This window comes from Engystomops pustulosus, chromosome 3 (genome assembly GCF_040894005.1).
Source record: "Engystomops pustulosus chromosome 3, aEngPut4.maternal, whole genome shotgun sequence".
Classification (NCBI taxonomy): Eukaryota; Metazoa; Chordata; class Amphibia; order Anura; family Leptodactylidae; genus Engystomops; species Engystomops pustulosus.
The window spans coordinates 150,364,093-150,382,515 of NC_092413.1; the positions used below are offsets into that span (position 1 = coordinate 150,364,093).

General features: G+C 39.1%; 1 protein-coding gene across 17 annotated transcripts in view; it reads left to right on the forward strand.

Moving 5' to 3' along the window:
- The window catches only part of TP63 (tumor protein p63), an 84,581-nt gene that overhangs the window by 31,954 nt on the left and 34,204 nt on the right, over positions 1-18,423 (forward strand). For 6 of the 17 annotated variants that reach the window (XM_072142571.1, XM_072142572.1, XM_072142568.1 and 3 more), the window contains exon 1: positions 16,295-16,467. The exons of the other annotated variants lie outside the window; for them this stretch is intronic. In XM_072142571.1, coding sequence (XP_071998672.1) covers positions 16,426-16,467 — 42 coding nt within the window. In that variant the 5' untranslated portion in view covers positions 16,295-16,425. Of the gene's footprint in view, positions 1-16,294; positions 16,468-18,423 lie in introns of those variants that run through there. 17 annotated transcript variants of the gene reach the window in all.

The following is an 18,423-nucleotide window of genomic DNA, read 5'->3' on the forward strand; positions in this document are numbered from 1 at the left end:
CTATAAATGAATGTACTCAACTTTTCGAGTAATGTGGGTGACAATAATAAGCTTTGGAATATAACTCATTAGAGAAAAAAAAGCTTCTCTACTTTTTTAGTGTTTATGAAAGCTTTCTCACTTCTATACACAGGAGGCAGATAAGGAGAAGAGACTTAAAGGGAACCTGTCACCTCATTTGCACATGTAGAGCCAGTAGAGCTCTATTAACTGACACCCTTCTTTTAGCTAAAAATAGTTTTGCCTCAGTCCACATAAATTCCCCCCCCCCTTTTTTTTTTTCTTGTATTACCTGGCATCAGAGGGGACGTGTCCTGCTCGGACAGCCCCTCCCATCAAATTGTCATGTTATGTGACCAGAGTGACATCATCTCGGGTACTTTAGCCTCTTAATATTAGGAAACTGTACCCCATGTATCTAACCACATGAAGTCACAGCAGCTTTCATGGACTTCTACTCCTCTCCATCCTTCATGGAGACTGCTGTGCTTTCATGTAATCCCTCACATGGTGTACAGTTAGCAATTTTTAGAAGGCTAAAGGACCTGCGGTGATGTCACTGGTCACATGGTCTCTAAGTACAAAGAGACAGAGCAGTGATTTGAAGAGACACCGAGCTGTCAGTCAGAATGATGGGGCATGGTTCACTGCCAGCCTGAGAGAGAGAAGAATCACAAAGACCAGAGATAAGTCACAAAAGATAATTTGCATATCTGAAAACCGTCTGTAATTAAGGTACAGTGCCCCACTGGCAGCTAATTTCTGGTGATATGGGGAGGAGTTATAACCCTTTATCAGAAGTCAGTTAGTTGGGGGTGTCAAAATCTGATATTGGGTCCTGTTTAAGATCAGCTCCTTACACATCTGCAGAAAATTTCAGTTAATGATTGAGGAAAGTAGGAAGAAGCTGAAAAAAAGAGAATTTCAGTTAATAACAAAGTATAAGAACCAAGAGCATCCGTGGCCACACGTTTATAACTGTGTCAGTGAAAGCATGTTCGTTGTATAAGGATATGACAGCTGAATGGTTGGTTTATTTGAGTAAAATGGTAAAGAAAGTAAATGGCAATTAAATAGGACATCATATTATACCCTTAAAAATCAGAAATAAAATAAGATTTCCCTTTTTTTTACCAAAAAATCTAGACTTCTAGAAACTGACAGTTAGAAACACCATCTCACATAACTGATGGTTGTGTCTGATATTGTAGCTTGGCTCAACTGAATGGGTTTATTTCTTCTATAATGTAATAGAAATGAAGAAGAGTTTACAGTGTAATTATTGTCTGCATAGGGATCATCTGTAAATTTTTACTTAATGCACCTGAACATTTGCCTGGGCACTAGGTAGAATGGAGATGTAAAAAGTTGATGGTACCTGTTTTTTGTTTTGTTTTCTAATGAAGCCCCTCAGGCATCGCTCTTTTAAGTGGCTGCTGGATAAACCAGTTTTCAGGAATGTTTACCTTAAAACAGATTTCTTTGCAGTTAGAAAACTGCCAGAGGGTATACATTGTGGTGGGACATCCATTCCATCAACAGTAAAAATACAGACAAAAAAGACATGAATCTCGGTATTTTCCCTGTGAATTGGAGTACAGTCTTCAGGTATGTGGTGTCATGTGCAGTTCACTAGCTGGTGTCAAGCCTGGAAAGAGCATTTGTAATTCATGGTCATGGAAGTTTTGCCACAAATATAGAATTTTTATAAATCGCATATCTGTCCTCCAGTCAGATCCCTTTTTTTTTTAATGACATACTGTCACTGCTATTATATACTATACTAGCTGTAGTTCCTGGAATTGCCCGGGATACTTAATAACTGCTCTTGGCTACAACAAAATGGAATAGGTTCAAAAATATTTTATATGTATCTATATACTGTGTCAGACTGTCACTGACCATCCCTTTTTTTCATAAACTTTTTTTAGTCTCTTCCAGCGTCTGTCTGTCTCTGACACTCTCTCATTCCAGCGACTGTCTGTCTCTGACACTCTCTCATTCCAGCGACTGTCTGTCTCTGACACTCTCTCATTCCAGCGACTGTCTGTCTCTGACACTCTCTCATTCCAGCGACTGTCTGTCTCTGACACTCTCTCATTCCAGCGACTGTCTGTCTCTGACACTCTCTCATTCCAGCGACTGTCTGTCTCTGACACTCTCTCATTCCAGCGACTGTCTGTCTCTGACACTCTCTCATTCCAGCGACTGTCTGTCTCTGACACTCTCTCATTCCAGCGACTGTCTGTCTCTGACACTCTCTCATTCCAGCGACTGTCTGTCTCTGACACTCTCTCATTCCAGCGACTGTCTGTCTCTGACACTCTCTCATTCCAGCGACTGTCTGTCTCTGACACTCTCTCATTCCAGCGACTGTCTGTCTCTGACACTCTCTCATTCCAGCGACTGTCTGTCTCTGACACTCTCTCATTCCAGCGACTGTCTGTCTCTGACACTCTCTCATTCCAGCGACTGTCTGTCTCTGACACTCTCTCATTCCAGCGACTGTCTGTCTCTGACACTCTCTCATTCCAGCGACTGTCTGTCTCTGACACTCTCTCATTCCAGCGACTGTCTGTCTCTGACACTCTCTCATTCCAGCGACTGTCTGTCTCTGACACTCTCTCATTCCAGCGACTGTCTGTCTCTGACACTCTCTCATTCCAGCGACTGTCTGTCACTTTGTCTACGGGGAGATTTATCAGAATTGTCACAGCAGAACTGCTCTAGTTGCAGTCAATCAGAACTAAAGTTTCCTTTTTGCACAGCTGTTTATAAAATTGCTGCTGATCTCTGATTGGTTTCCATGGGCAACTGAAACAGTTTTACCTCAGACATTTTGGATAACTCTCTCCCCATCTCTGTATCCCTATCCATCTTACCTCACACATGTTGTCTTCTGTTCATTGCCTGTAGTAACCAATCACAGCTCAGAGCTCATATTGGTAGAACCGCAACCAGTCGAGGCTCAGCTTCCAACTGTCAATGTCTTCTGTATATGGTGGATTTTGGAAAGTGCAGGGTGAAAATTTTTGCTCAACCTGGTCTATGATGTTCCCTGAATCACAGGCAACACCTGTTCAATTTGGTGATTGTAAATGCGATGGTACAGATTCCTATAGTAGACACACACACACACACACACACACACACACACACACACACACACACACACACACACACACACACACACACACACACACACACACACACACACACACACACACACACACACACACACACACACACACACATCCAACTTTATACATTAGATAACCCCTAATATGTCTATGCCGAAACCTACCTTCCTCGGAATGCAGAGGGTGGCCCCTTATTACATATAAAGTCTTGGGAATTAATAAATCATGAGAGAGCGCTCTTTTGGCTTATATACACATTTGTTGTGCCACAACTAAGCCACCTATTTTGTAAACTCAAAACATGAGCTTTCTGGGCATTGTGGTCCATCCATTAGATTTATTACTCTTATTATCTGCCTTCAGACTCCTTTGGAACTAGCTTCCCTTTAATGCATTTGATGCACCCAACGATCTTATTTAACCTTGGCAGCAGCTCCTGGATGCTGAGGCTACATCCAAATATTCAGTTTTTCAGATGCATCTTTTGATGACCAAACCAGGAGTGGAGTGAAAAAAGTAGTTTTTTTTTCTGGGTCATTGGTTTTCCCCCTTTATGATCCACACCAACTTTTGGCTTTAAAAACTGCCCTAAAATTTCCAAGTCCTTTTTTTTTTTTTTTTTTTTCCATGTCGGTTTTGCCAATTTGGTAAATGATTGCTGTGTGGTTTCCCTTTTCATAAGCATAAACTTACGGTAAATTTGTTCAATTGTGTGTTTCTTGATGCAAATGCAGGGATACAGGGATCTAATGCTGACCCATTTGATCCCAGTCTGAGTATATACCCTTGATACCCATCCTAGCTTTTTCCATGCTAGTTAGTAACTCTGTTTCATGCAAGCTTCCCTCACTCCTGAAATGCACTGGCAGGACCCTAAGGGGCGGGTGCAAGTGGCGTTTTTGATGTGTTTGTAAACGCATTGCAGAATCACATGCATTTTACATTTCTTGAACTGTAAGCAGCTGTAAAAATGCTAACACATCTGCTTACACTTCCAGAAATGAAGAAAAACTCTTTCAAACCAGCCAAATGCATGGTAACAAGTGATATACATGCATTTCTGCTGTGAGTTTAATAACGCATCTTAAAAGCCACATGTGATCACACCCACTGTAGGACTTCTGTGGGGAGATTGAGTAACTATGTTTAACACCATTTTGTGCTATATGGTAAAATATCAAATGCATTAAAGGTGTTGAACCAATGTAGAAAGTTATCCCCTATACACAGGATAGAGCAAGCTGATTTATGAGGGTCTGACTGCTGGGACCTCCAGCATTCTTCACTAATGGGTAGTTGGACCCACGCTGATCAAACGGTGATCCCCTGTCCTTTATAACTTATTGAGTTAATACAATCTATTAATTATTGTAATGGATCGGGTAAATTCTGTGGCAAATACAAGCAGTTGTGGCTGCAGAATTATTTGCAGAGAACACTCAGCAAAGGCTGTTGAGCTATAGGAGTCTTTTCTGGGTTTTTGTTTATAATGGAAGCAAATCACTTCTATGTTTTATTTTCCAAAATAGTCTTTGAAAAGGGAATAATAATGAAAATCTTTATTTAAATAGCACCTTCATATTCCATAGATTATTCCATAAGCTCATATTCCATAGCGCTTTACAAATCAAAGGGGACATATACAAATATAATATTACATTAGAGTACAGACATTCATATGGAACAATAGGAGTGAGGGTCCTGCTCACAAGAGCTTACAGTCTATGAGGATGAAGGGGGTGACTTAGAGGTAAAAAAGGTTGTATAATGGTCCAGCCATTCGTTACAAGGGAACAATATAAAATAATTTATTGACTCCAAATTCTGCTGCTTGAACCGGACATCAGCCGCCTTCTTATATACAAAGTCCAAGGTGAAAGTGACTGCAGACAAGCCTGGAACTTGAAAAAGGGAATTTTTTTTTTTTTACTGTGACCGGAGCTAAAAAAAAAAAACTCTTCTTTTTCATGTTTTAATTGTGGGACTTTGTACCTGGATCAGCTTCCTAAATGTGTAGTGTGCACCACATTGCTATAAGCCTGGAGCTTGGTGTATATCTGGGGATTTTCATAGTTTGCCATATGCCACTACCTCCAAAATTTTTAAGAAAGAATATCTCTAGACACAGCCTATAGCAACACACATTGCTCTTGGTGCATATATGATTGTATGGATCCTTTGGGATTTGGTAACTTATTTCTGGTGATTTCATGGACCTAGGATCACCTAGTGAAGTTTGTATTTTATTTTTTACCCTCCTTTTTATTTTTTATATTTAAACATTATTTTTGTTTTGTTGAAAATGTTTATCTGTGTAAGAGCCATAGCTTTCATTTTTCGTAACATCCTGCAGTGGGTGTTGGCCAGACAGCTCATTGTATTGTATTTTTCCTGGTTGTATGACTAAATAGATTGAATCACTCTGGCAACAATTCAATGCTTATTCAGTATGGCCCTCTTACTGTGATCATCAGAGTGTTTCTGAGTCATAAACATATACAATACGTATGATTTAATCTTGTGCTTCACAGCACCCTTTACTCACTGCTCATAACGACGCAACGGCACATGGTTGGTGTTTTATCCCATTTTGCACTATGACCCAGCCCATGAATTTTTGTACTGCTTCTAAACCTCTTATCAAAGAAGACCGCTATTTCCTACCTCTGCTAACATGGTACCATAAACAGGGAATGTTATGTTTTTCTGTTTGCCTTCAATTATCTGTAATTCTTGCTTTATATTTTAAGTTTTTTTTTTTTTTTTTTTTTTAATACAAAACTCCATATAAAACCCAAAAGAGGAGCTAAATTTGGACATTGTGTGCATCCATGTGGATGAAGGATGCCCTATTTTGGGCTGTATGCATAAAATAGTTGTGCTATATAAAGATCAACATGAGTATCTGGTCCTTACAGCATTTCCTTATGGAGTTTAGAATGATATATCTATAGATATATCTATAGATATATCTATGGATATAGAGATAGATAGATAGATAGATATCTCCTTCTTATACTCCATTTATCATAAGGCCAGAGTGGAAAAGGAAAGTAAATATTTGCCTGAATAAGATTCACTTACGAGACTGATCACAAGTTGAGTTGTTGAAGAAGTGGATAACCCCTCCTTGCCCTTTCGCTAACACTCTTTACCTACATGGCCTTAGGTTTTTCTTATCTTTGTAGTCTCTCTTATCTACCTTCTCTCTCCTGTCTATACACATTTTTCTCCTTTTATTTCTCTCTCTTACATATGTCTAGTTAGAGTCCTTTAGTTGTAATCCTTGCTGCAGCCTGAGGCTATTGTCCTTTCATTGTGCCTTTAAAAGTGGAGTATATTCCAATAATCTCTTAGTGATCTTGGGTGTAATATTTACATTTATTAACTTGAACACCATATTATGTGACACTAGAGCATATTGTGCTGTATTATTGTATGTTGCTGAACAGTCATTACCTTTAGCTATTATAAAAGGAACCCTGTCAGGTGTTTTAATTCTATAACTTTACTATGGTGCCTCTCACTAAGCTTTCTGTTGAGGCAAAATTCATGTTATAAGGTTTTCCAAAAGTACATCAGTCAAGGTGGTGGGAGCAGCCTCATCTAGTCCCATATATAATGTTAGGTAGTTCAACATAACTTTTTGTGGCTGAAACTATTTTGAGGGTAGCAATTCAGGTAGAGGGTTGTTCAACCAAACCAGATTTGTTGGGTTTTTTTGTGAATAGCTTATGCATGATTAAAAATTACAAACTTGTACTAGCCTTCTCCTTTGTCGCTGTGTCCCTAATACCTGTGACTTATCTATTCCCCCTACCGGAGCCACCAGCAAAGACATTTTGATATGGTCATGTGACATGGGCATCAGATATCCCTGGTGATCATCGTTGCAGGCTTAAAGGAGTTGTCCACTTTCAGCAGATAACTGATATGGTTTGTGTAAGGAAAAGTTATACAATTCTCCAATATACTGTACTTTTTGTATCAATTCCTTACAGTTCTCTAGATCATTATTCATATTCAAATAGGTCATTAAAATATAAGCTTATATGTATTTAGTTATTTAAAATTTTGCTCCCCTGTATGCTGTGGACATACACTGCAATGAAGGATTAAAATGCTACTGGCCCTTTAATAAGTCCGTTGATTTTTGTCCCTGTGGAGGAGACACAGGACAGAAGATGGCTGCTGGTCACATGACTACATCACATGTCCTGCAGCTTCCTTGGCAGTTCATGTGATCATCACTATGTTTGGCTGTAGTAGGTTGGTGGCAGTGCATCCATTATGGTCAGTGTTGTGGTGATGGTAGTTACACATCATTACTATGGTAACAGAGCAGGACAGTCTGTTAGATCTTCAAAAGGAACTGAACATAAAGGGGGAGGAGCTGTTACTAAGAACTGAAGGATCATGGTTGTAGATGGCGGCCATCTTGTAGATAACTCCACCTACTTTAGAAAGCCCATAAAATTAGCTAACTATTTAAGCTCCATTTCGTGATTAGTTGTATTCATTTATGGTATTATGGGTTTTTGTATCAGAAGTGCATATTCCCTGAATACCCCTTTAAATACAGATGTTGAAGGGGACAGCAGCATGACTCGGGAAGTACAGCATGCTGTTGTAGGCCAGCAGAATAGAAGAACCATTCACCACAGCCATGTACATTTGTATAAATTTATTTATCAAAATAATGTCTTTTTATCCTGCTGTGATTTTAGAAAAAAAAACATGTTCTAGAAGAAAGTTTCTTCAGGTTTTTTCCTCTCATCGTTTTTGTGTTATCAGTCACATTCTCATTAGCCCTGGAGGCATCTTGCCTAGATACAAGGAAAGCTATTACTGCTGAAAGGGACTGCAAGTGCAGATGTTTAGAGAAGGTCAGAGGGCAGCCCTATTGTGACATGCACAAGGAGATGGCACACTCCTACCTGGGTGGGGCAAAGCCCCATTAATTGTATTTCAGTATTTCCGTGTAATAAAAGCGACACTAAATTGTCTGACTGTCCAAAAGTTATATTTGACTAATAATACCCCTCCCCCCCCCAACAAGTTGACCCATTTGTCACTTCTTGACCAAGCAATTTTTGTTAATTCGTCATCCGCTGTTTTATTTTTGAATACAGGCGGTCCCCTACTTAAGGACCCCCAACTTACAGATGGCTCCTCTGCCCACTGTGACATCTGGTGAAGCTTTCTGGATGCAGCGATCAGCTGTAAGGTGTCTGTAATGAAGCTTTATTGCTAATCCTTGGTCCCATTGCAGCAAAAAAATGTGATACTCCAATTGTCACTGGGGCAAAAAAAATTGTTTTGAGCTACAATTATAAAATATACAGTTTCGAATTGCATACAAGTTCGACTTAAGTACAAACCTATTTTGTATGTAACCCGTGGACTGCCTGTAATCAGATTTTATAATTGCCCCAGTACTAACATATATTTAAAATGCTTCCCATACACTAAAAAGACAACCTGTTTACATTATTCTATTGGTTAGTATGAAGCCAAACGTTTTTACTTGTAACATTTAGCTGGGGACCTGGGTTCAAGACCCAAGAGTCGACATCTGTAAAGAGTATCTATGTTCTCTCTGTGTTTGCCTGGGTTTCCTCCGGGTCCTCCGGTTTCCTCCCATACTCCAAAACATACTGGTAGGTTGATTAGATTGTGAGCCCCATTGGGAATGGGGACTGATTTGGCAAGCTCTGTGCAGCGATGCTTAATCTGTGTGCACTATATAAATAAAGGAATTATTATTATTATTTTATTACTTTAGCACAAAAATGCGTTGTAGATTATGACCTCTTGTGTGGTGGACCGCAAATCTAGCATTGCAACAGTTTGTTTCTTTAATGCTCGATTTTAGTCTCTACCAGAGGTGAGAAATCAGATTATGGTTATGTAGCTTATGTACTAATATACAGTGTTACTTACTTTAAATGGTGTGGTTTTCCTACAAACTTAAATATGATATTTAAATAAAATCATTTTTACATTTTCTAAATAAACTTTCCTTTTTGGAATGACGGCAATATATAGCACTGTAAAAAAAATAATTGCTAATTTAAAGGGTTTTGTAAATGTACATTACAATTTCCTAATCTCTCTACATGGAGGGTGGGTACTAATCAGAAACTACCCCCTATTAACCAGAGAAGAGATTTACTAAAAATCACTTGACTAGTGGCTGTATAATACTAAATTTTTTTGGATGGCCAGTGCAGTAGAAATACATAGCCTGGAGCAGGGATAGAAGCTGGGACTGCAACAATCAATCATTTGTTGTAACTATAGTTTTCAATCTTAGATATAGTGGCTAGTTTTGACCTTTGGGAAAATGCATTTTATTTTCCCCATTTCTTTTAACCGCTTGCTACCACTACTTTGTCCATTCACACCTGAAGTTTCAGGTCGGGAACTCTTTAAATGCAGCTGGGGTCAACCCCCTGCCTGATCTGACATGATCATTTGCCTCTTAGACCTTGGCAATGCTTGTTATAAACTGCAAGTCACTAATACTGACTGTGTGTAATACACTGCGCTACAGCAGTAGTGTGATGTATTATACAGGCGATCAAATGTTCAAGTCCCCATCTGGAACTATTAAAATTAGCGGGGGAAGGAGGTTAGGGGGTTAATATTTTTTTTATTTTTTTTTAAACTAAAAAGGAAAAAAAAAAAACCCTCTTGGTTATTGTGCCTCCGTTACAACCTGGCCTATATGGCACCAATCGTGGATGTTAACTGTTAGGTGCCATGGGGAAAGCTATTTGTGATACTTAAAGAGGACCTGTGGTCCTAAAATACACACTAGAAGCTGCTAACTTTAGTACCCTAGATGTAGCAGTGTTAAACTGCTAGCTTTATCGGAACCCTCCCATAAACACTGCAGCGCAATACCCTCAGAACGCCAGACCAAGGTCACAGGGGTCCACCGTATTCATGAGTGCCCAAACCATAGGCCAGCGGTGACTGCCAGGCTTCACATGGCAGTCACCGACCCCTTATGAATACGTCGGACCCCTGTGAGCTTGGTCCAGAGTTCTAAGGGTATGGCACTGCAGTGTTTGCTAACTTTATCAGAGGGTTCCGATGGTAAGCAGCTCCTAGTGCTTTTTTAAGGGGGGCAGGTCCTCTTTAAATACACATGAGTTCCAAGGCCGGGTCTGCAATAAACCTTTATACAGTAGCACTGCAATACATTGTATGAGTGATCAGATACAAATAAAATGTAAAAAAACATTTTTCAAAAAAGAAAAGTTCAAATTACCCCCCATTCCTTAGAGAAGTTATAATAATAATACTCACTGCCCGATCTAGCAAAATATAAAATTGATTATTCCATGTGGTAAACCCTGTAATAGGATAAAAAAACGTGTTCAGTCCCATAATTGTAGCAACGAAACCACAGCTTACACATCTCAAACACATGGAAATATAAAAAAAAAAAGATTGCCCTCGGAATATGATGATACCAAGAAATTTTATTTTGTTCAAAAGATTACATCAAAACATTAAATCTATGCATATTTTTTTCTGGAGATTTTCACTGCATTTGCAGTTTTTTTTCCTGCTACATTGCATGCAACATTTTAAAGGGGAGCGATGATCCGAAATTGGTCTAATAAACCACTGCCAGTATTCTGTGAAGCAGCTGAACACCCTCTAGATGATGTTTCTTTCATGGCCCAGTTTAGTGACCTCATCCAGAAAATCAACTTTGAAGTAAGATGTAAACTCACTGTAAAAAGTCAAGGAGGCCCGGAGAGATTAACACCTGAAGTCAAGCTCTCCTTGCCTCAGAACAGCCCCTTCATTGTAACTAATTGTAACTCCTCACATCACTAACCAGATCTACTGAAGTCTGGCACCTGTTGTCAATCGCAGGGAAAGAGGCGGGGAAGGTGGGGAAAGCTTGACTTTAGTGTTAAAGTCTCCGTCTCCTTGACTGTATAAAAACAATTTCTTTCACTTCAAAGTTGATTTTTGGATGGCATCGCCACACTTGGTCGTCAAAGCAACATGATCTAGAAGCTGCTCAGGTGCTTGACAACATATTGTTTATAGTTTATAAGGCCCTTTTTTGATGTCCGTTTCCCTTTATATACGGACACTAAGAAGTACAATTTGTCCCGCAGAAAACATAAATATCTGTAAATCAAAAAATTTTAAAAAAAGGAATCGGCATCGAGGTATTATCTCAACCTACAAAAACAAGCCCTCATATGGCCATCATTACTAAAAATGGAAAACATTATGACTTTTGAAAGGTTAGGGTAAAAAGTGTTTTAACCAAAACAGGCAGATTGCTAAGGGGTTAATCATTGATTTCTAAACGCCCACAATTTTTTTTCATCATGATCACCTAGTGAGGACTTGTTTTTTGTGAGGCATGTTCTTTTATAATGTGGCATTTTGAGCCTATATCATCTTCCCTAAATGTTAATGAAATGCGGCTAAAAACACAAATTCTGGCAATTCATTTTCATTCATTGATCCATTCTTTGTATGGTACAAATAACATTAACTTTATTCTGCAGGGCAATGGGGTTTCTGGTGGTACGTTTTGTATGGTTTTTAAATGTTACGCAAATATTTTTAGCATGTTTGCAACCTTTTATAACTTTTTATAACAATTGGGGGCTCATTTTGGTATTACAATATATTATTCGGTGAGTCCTGCAGGACCTGATATTGGTTTGACACCTTCAATAATGGCTTCCATGGTATTATATAGATTATCTATTATTTGTGGTGCAAGCGGACTAATACTCTCAAATTCACTTTCTTTGATGCACCCCATTCAGTGCCGAATGGTTAAACAGTGAAAACGGGATCATAGTAACCATCACTGTTTAAGCCTGTGCAAGCACTGAGAACTAACTATGGTTATGCCCGACACTGCATACTGTTACTAAGGGAAGTTCTAGCCTTGGTGCCAGGTACTGCTTTCTTCCCACGTGTTTTAAAGCTGCAATACAAACAGTATATATGGTCTGATACTACATATGTGAAGAATGCGAGGGGCGCTTTTTCTTGTATTGCATTGTAAATTATATTCAGAATTTGATTTGCATTACAATTTGTTTTGTTATAGAGAAACAATGCCACAAATTACTGTAGAAGCATATACAATGTGTACACTTTAAAGCCGATCTTTGTCTGAGCGATAGCTATTCCTATTTATCACTTACAAACGAGCAAAATTTGGGTGTTTTCTCATTTGAGAGAAGACAAGATAGTAGTGGTTTATCTCCCTTGAGAACAAAAGATTTAGAAAATCTTAAATCTTAACTGATGCATCTTTCCTCCGAATTCTCCCATCCCATGTTGGTGATAGAAATCGGATGTGTCACAGTAGTCAGATTGGGGTCAAACAGTAAGAACCACCAGGGACAACCAGAGGTCAGAGACGGTTATTTACACTAAAGGCATGGCAAGGACACACAATAGGGCAGACATAGATGGGGGCACACGGTCACTGAGGAGAATGGCTCTGACAGCTTTGGCTGATGACTGTATATCTAGTCACAGCATGCACTTCTGCCTCCATTATTCACCTGTGCCCTAAGGATTCCTTTTCTTAAGCACTAGAGTGTTCATTATAGAGCATCGGAGATTTGACTTTCTCTATAGTATGAGTAGGGTACCAGATTCACTCCTAGGAGGAGAAAAAAGCACTAGCGTAATAGAACAGGCTTTGTACAATGAACTTGATCACTGGAACCTACTACTGAATGTAGATTGTAATATGCAAATGATGGTCTTGCTTTGTTTTATTGGAGTAATCCTAAATTATTATAATAACACAACGACAGAATTGTCAACAGGCTGGCAGAATAAAACATTCTTCCTAATATGTTGTTTTATTCTATTAAAAATGAAGTTTAACTTCTGTTTTTAAAACTAAATTGGGGTGGTCAGGTGTTGGCAGCCGCGACTGATGTGTATGGTTCCTTTTTAGTTGCCAAGCTGCCTATGAACCCATTTTTTTCTGGTTGCGTTTCCAAATGCAGCCTGACAATGTGAAATATTAAGTGGAATTGGAGCTGAAAAACCTTTAGGACACTTTACAATTGGCATTTGAATTACGTTTATAAATGCAATTCATGCGCAGTGGGGAGGAGCTTCTTCAGATTGGACCTAAATGAATGAGATGCCGAACAAGCACCACATGTTTTTCTGGTAAACCATGCAAAACGCCTATTATAACACAGATGGCACATGTTTAGGACTATGTACATCAGCGATTGGGAGAAGCTCCTCCCCGCTGAATTTGAATTGCGTTTCTACACATTGAAATCTATAGAACAGTGCACTTATAATTTTGAATATATTGAAAGTTATTCAACTTTCCCAAAAATACAGTACTGTTCAATGATTGGATGGATTTGAGAGAAGAGGACAGTCCCGTGACTTGTGGTTTTGAGTGTTGTATATATTTATGTAGGTATGGCTCTTTCTTTTACATGTTGAATACTATAGTGAACAAGAATCCACAGCATTTCTTGAATGTATACATCAATGTAAGCCATTTTCACATTGTAGTGAAAGAATTGTGTTAAATGAAAAGTTTGTCATATATTTTGGCATCTGAGCTTGCTTCAGGCATTATGTGGTTGCTGTAGGAGTCTCGAATTCTATGATGTGGAAAAACTGGGAGAAATTCTTAATTTGTAAAGAAGCAACCTTTCTGTAGTTGCTTTCCTGGAATAAAAATTTTGTTTGCCTCTTCATACCTGCATACTTTGTACATCGTTCTCCAACATAAATGGGACTGCACTATCCTGCACCACTGCTATAACCAATCCAAGGATCTTCAAAATTATACAAAAATTGTGTGAACTGCAAGGATGGCATTAAAAAAAAAAAAGTATAGTGCTAGATCAGGTGCACAACATTCTAGCCACTGTGTGTGGATTATTATTAGCAGCAACAAAATAATTGTCTTTAAAGCACATCTATCACCAGATGAAGGATTGTAATCCAAACACACTGACATACTGGTGTGTGCCCCCTCTGGCAGGATCTGGTGTTCTTTTATCTTTTTATGCCCTTGTTTTTAAGAAAAAGGTGCCTTAAAAATTATGCAAATGCGAGTTAGGGGCTACCGGCTCCATTAACTCCTATGGAGCTTGGAGCCCCTAAGGCTCATTTGCATAATAAAACTAAATATTTTGGAAAAACCAGGACATAAGAAACTAAAAGAAGAGCGGACCCTTTTATTGGGGAACACACCAGTATGTTGTTGGGCTTAGTTTACAATCATTGATCTGGTGATAGATGTCCTTTAAGCTTAAAGAGGGCCTTTCCCCACTTTCAAGAACCCGAACTCTTCTTGTCTCGAAATAGTTTCACTGACCTGCAGTAGTTGGAATTTTCTCTCTAGACCCTACTCTAGCTATCTATCAGATTTACATCTGACATGAGTGTTTAATTGGCAGTACCCAATATGCTAATTAGTCATATAGCTAGGTTGTTACAGATTTGACTCCACCCATCTGACAGTAGAGATCTGAAAATAATGACTTTGATTACTTGGTGGGTGCTAGAGAAAATTTTTGGACTACATGTGAATGAGCGCAGTGGGCTCTATTAAATAAGAGTTGATGCAAGTTGTGAAAGGTCTTCTTTACATAGTTTTTGGTACAATTGGGCATCCTATTATTTTTTTTTTTGTTAATGTCCCTAATGTTGCTCATATTTTAGCTGGTCAGAGGACATCCAACAATTGGGAATCTGGTTCATCACATGGCAGCTTACTTTGCCTACAAAACCACCACAAGTAGAAATATTGAATTCAGCTGTGTACAGACATGACAGGGCTTTCACTGCGCACGGGTTATTTGTGGCACAGATGCGCTTTTCCGTAGGAGCCCGGAGAACTGCGTAAAACTGGTTAACTGGTGTACGGCATTTGAGGTGAAAATTACTCCAGTTTCTGACATGGATAGATTGATAAATCTCCTCCCAGTATGCACCTAATTTGTGACTGTGTGCAGTGAGACCATGTAAGTACAATGGCAAGGCCTTTTCCTGTCCGAACCACACCCCTTTTTGGATAGTGATGAGTGATTGTGCAAATGGTGTAGCTTGGCATTGAGGAATGCCCTCCGATGCATGTGTGTCAGTCTATCTTTCTGACTCAGTATGGGGAAGGGCAGACAGCCACCTTGCCTTTACTGTACCTGTACACAGGCTACATTCACAAAATGTGTGCCTGCCGTACCTGTCCTATGTTTCTCCTGGCTACGGAACGGTGGTACCACACGGCACCGTGTGCCCTTTTCCGTCCACAGGGAGGATGTATATACGTCCCCCATAGGGCCGCGTGAATATAGCCTAATAGATATTTGTGAAAAGTGGAAACTTTCGTTTTCTAGTTTTGACATATTGCTTTTCGCTGTTCCCGTTGTGGGTCCTCCTAGCGCGTCTAGTGATCATTGGAGGGGAGGACACGGATGTAGACAAGCAGCTTTTCATTATATCCATTAATAGTCGAAACCGTATCATCTAAAGGAAGGCCAGCTATCCTGAATTATTGAGGGGCTCACTTTGCAACTCTTGTAAAAGTTGTGTGACTTTCAATGAATCAATAAGAAAAGGGGAAAGAAAATTGCATATAAGTTATATGACTGCACTGGTTGCTGTTGTAGATATATTTTCTTTACACCACAGAGAACAAACTGGATGTGAAAGCCAAGGAAATCTGGTCAGGAGAAGGGGGTGGTCTTTAGGAGTTATACTTGGTTTGCCCGATTTATCTGTAAAATGAGACATTACATTTAACCAATAAATTAAAATTGCATAGTTCCGTATCTCCTCTTCTTGTAGATGGTTGTATAATCTTGCTATAATTCTATGCATACAGTAAGTGCAGCTGGAAAATCGTGGTGACACTGCTTCTATACACCGATTTGGCACCAGTTTCTTGTGTAGATGGCCCCCACGTCCCCTTTGTCTGTGTCTTTTGTAAAGAGGTTTTTAAGGAATTTTAACTACCTGGTGAGGTGGGAGAGGCTGATCTGGGACCAAGGTGGAACTTTTGACAGATTGGACAGGTATTAGGGAAAGGCTCCGCCTCCCTGCTCCTGAATCCAGGTGTATATATAAACAGTGTTTTAAATAAATGAAGTGACAGACAGTGGAAGAGAAACCTCATTATTCCTGGTGTCGTCTTGGAAGAGCTGTACCTGCTTTGGGCAATTCAGGAGGGTGTACAAAGATCCTGGAGCCTGAAGAAAGGACAGCATCTCTGATCAACCTTGCAGCAAAGATGTTGTACCTGGAAAATAATGCCCAGGCTCAATATAGCGAGGTAAAGTATAAACACATGCATGTATATTTCATATATAACTTTATTGTAAAGTTTTACTATATAATATTATATTATATTATATTTTAGATTTTTTTTTTTTATATAACTGGATCATTTTTGCTGGTTCAAGATTTGGACGAAAGTGTATTTGTTCATACACTTATATATGTTTATAGTATTTTTAAACATTGTTTTAAAGGAACATACACTTTAATGTGTAGATTTATTAAGTTTATATTAAGTTTTATTCAGGAACATCTTATGCGTCTGATGTGACATTCCAGCAGCGTATAACCGTAAAAGTGCAGCTGCTGCTTCTCATTTGACTATAGAGTGAATTACCTGATATTGTGCAATTGTTGAGGACTGGTTGGAATGATTAGCTAGTTATTGTTACAGGATAAAAAGTGACCCTTTTATGGTTTAAGTACATATGGTTTGATTGCAAGTTTTCAAAAGGGTATTTTATGAGCCTTGGAAAAGTTCCAGTTTTCTGTGTGAATTGTTAGCGGTGATGGTGTTTGTTCTATAAGCAGGTGGAAAGGGATATGTTGGAGTTCATGGTGATCTAAGGGCAGCACAGTGAAGGATTGCATTGGTGTCTAATGAGGTGTTGAATGGAGAAAGATTATTTACCTAAGCTTTAATGGCAAGAAGGACCAACGAATCTCCTTTTCCAAATTTTGGAAGAATGGTCAGACTTTGCTCATGTCGGGCACCTTTCCAGTAGGAGATTGTCTGTTCATAAGAACCAGAATCTCCATTTAGGGTAAGGCAGTCTGCGACAGGGCTACATGTAGCGGAATTCGCACCATCAGGCAAGCCATATGACAGAGATTGTACATTGTGATATCCTATAAACTGCACAAACTGGCACAATAAAATCTTTGTCCACACTAGTGTTATCTTTATATGATGTTTTAGTTTAGGGCATACTGTGCTGTCCTATCCAATAAGAAGGTGCAATAAAAGCATCATTCACACTAGTGTTATTTTTATATAATGTCCTTATCAGATCCGGGAACACTGTGTTGTCCAGTCCAATAGGAAGATGCAATAAACTCTATGAACAGACTAAACAGAAATGAATGTTGGTCTCAGATTTTTAATCTGTGGTGTTAGAAAAGTTACATTTTTGGAACAGCTATTTTATTACATATTTTACTATTTTGTTGTCACAGTCAGGATTGTCCTTTTTATTCTGTAATATTTCATTTCCTGAGGATCTCTCCAGTTCATCAGAGCAATTCAGATGCTAAATATAAGACGTACAGGTGTTATAACCTCATGTATAGTCTTTGTAAACTGCTTAGATGAAACAAAGTAGAGCGATCTGAGTGAATGGGTGGTGGTAATGGATCCATTTTAAAAGATGAGAGGAAGCAGGGGCTAAGACTAGGGGATTATAGTGGTAATACTGTCCAGGGGGCTGGGAGGAAAGGAATTTCAGGCTGTCAAGCTTTCCTCCACCCCCAGCTTGTTCCAGTCAGATACCACAAGGCAAATGGAAGAAATCGTAATTCAAACATACCCTTATGCATTCTGAGCCACCACCATGTGGGTGCCTATAGTGTTATTGCATCAAAGGAAGCAGCCATCTGTAATCGAAACCCTGAAAATGTCCTTTTTTGCATACTTCTGTGATGAAGTGTGTTTGATGTATGCACATGAGATAGATGAAGTTGTAAACCATATAAAGCAGACATTTACTTATTAAATATATTTTTTGTACCTTTTACATACTTATTTTTATGCCTTCATATTCTGTTTTTAACAGCGCTTTATGTAATGCCTTACAGAGTAAATCTACCTGTACATGAAGGCTATAGACACTGGACCCGTGGTCCATTGTTTGTGGCCTGTGTGTGAGATAGAAAAAGACAGCATGAGCGGCAGGAATCGGACCTGCCCGGAGAGGGCTCATGAGCCAGATTATTTGGGCTCATACACATAATT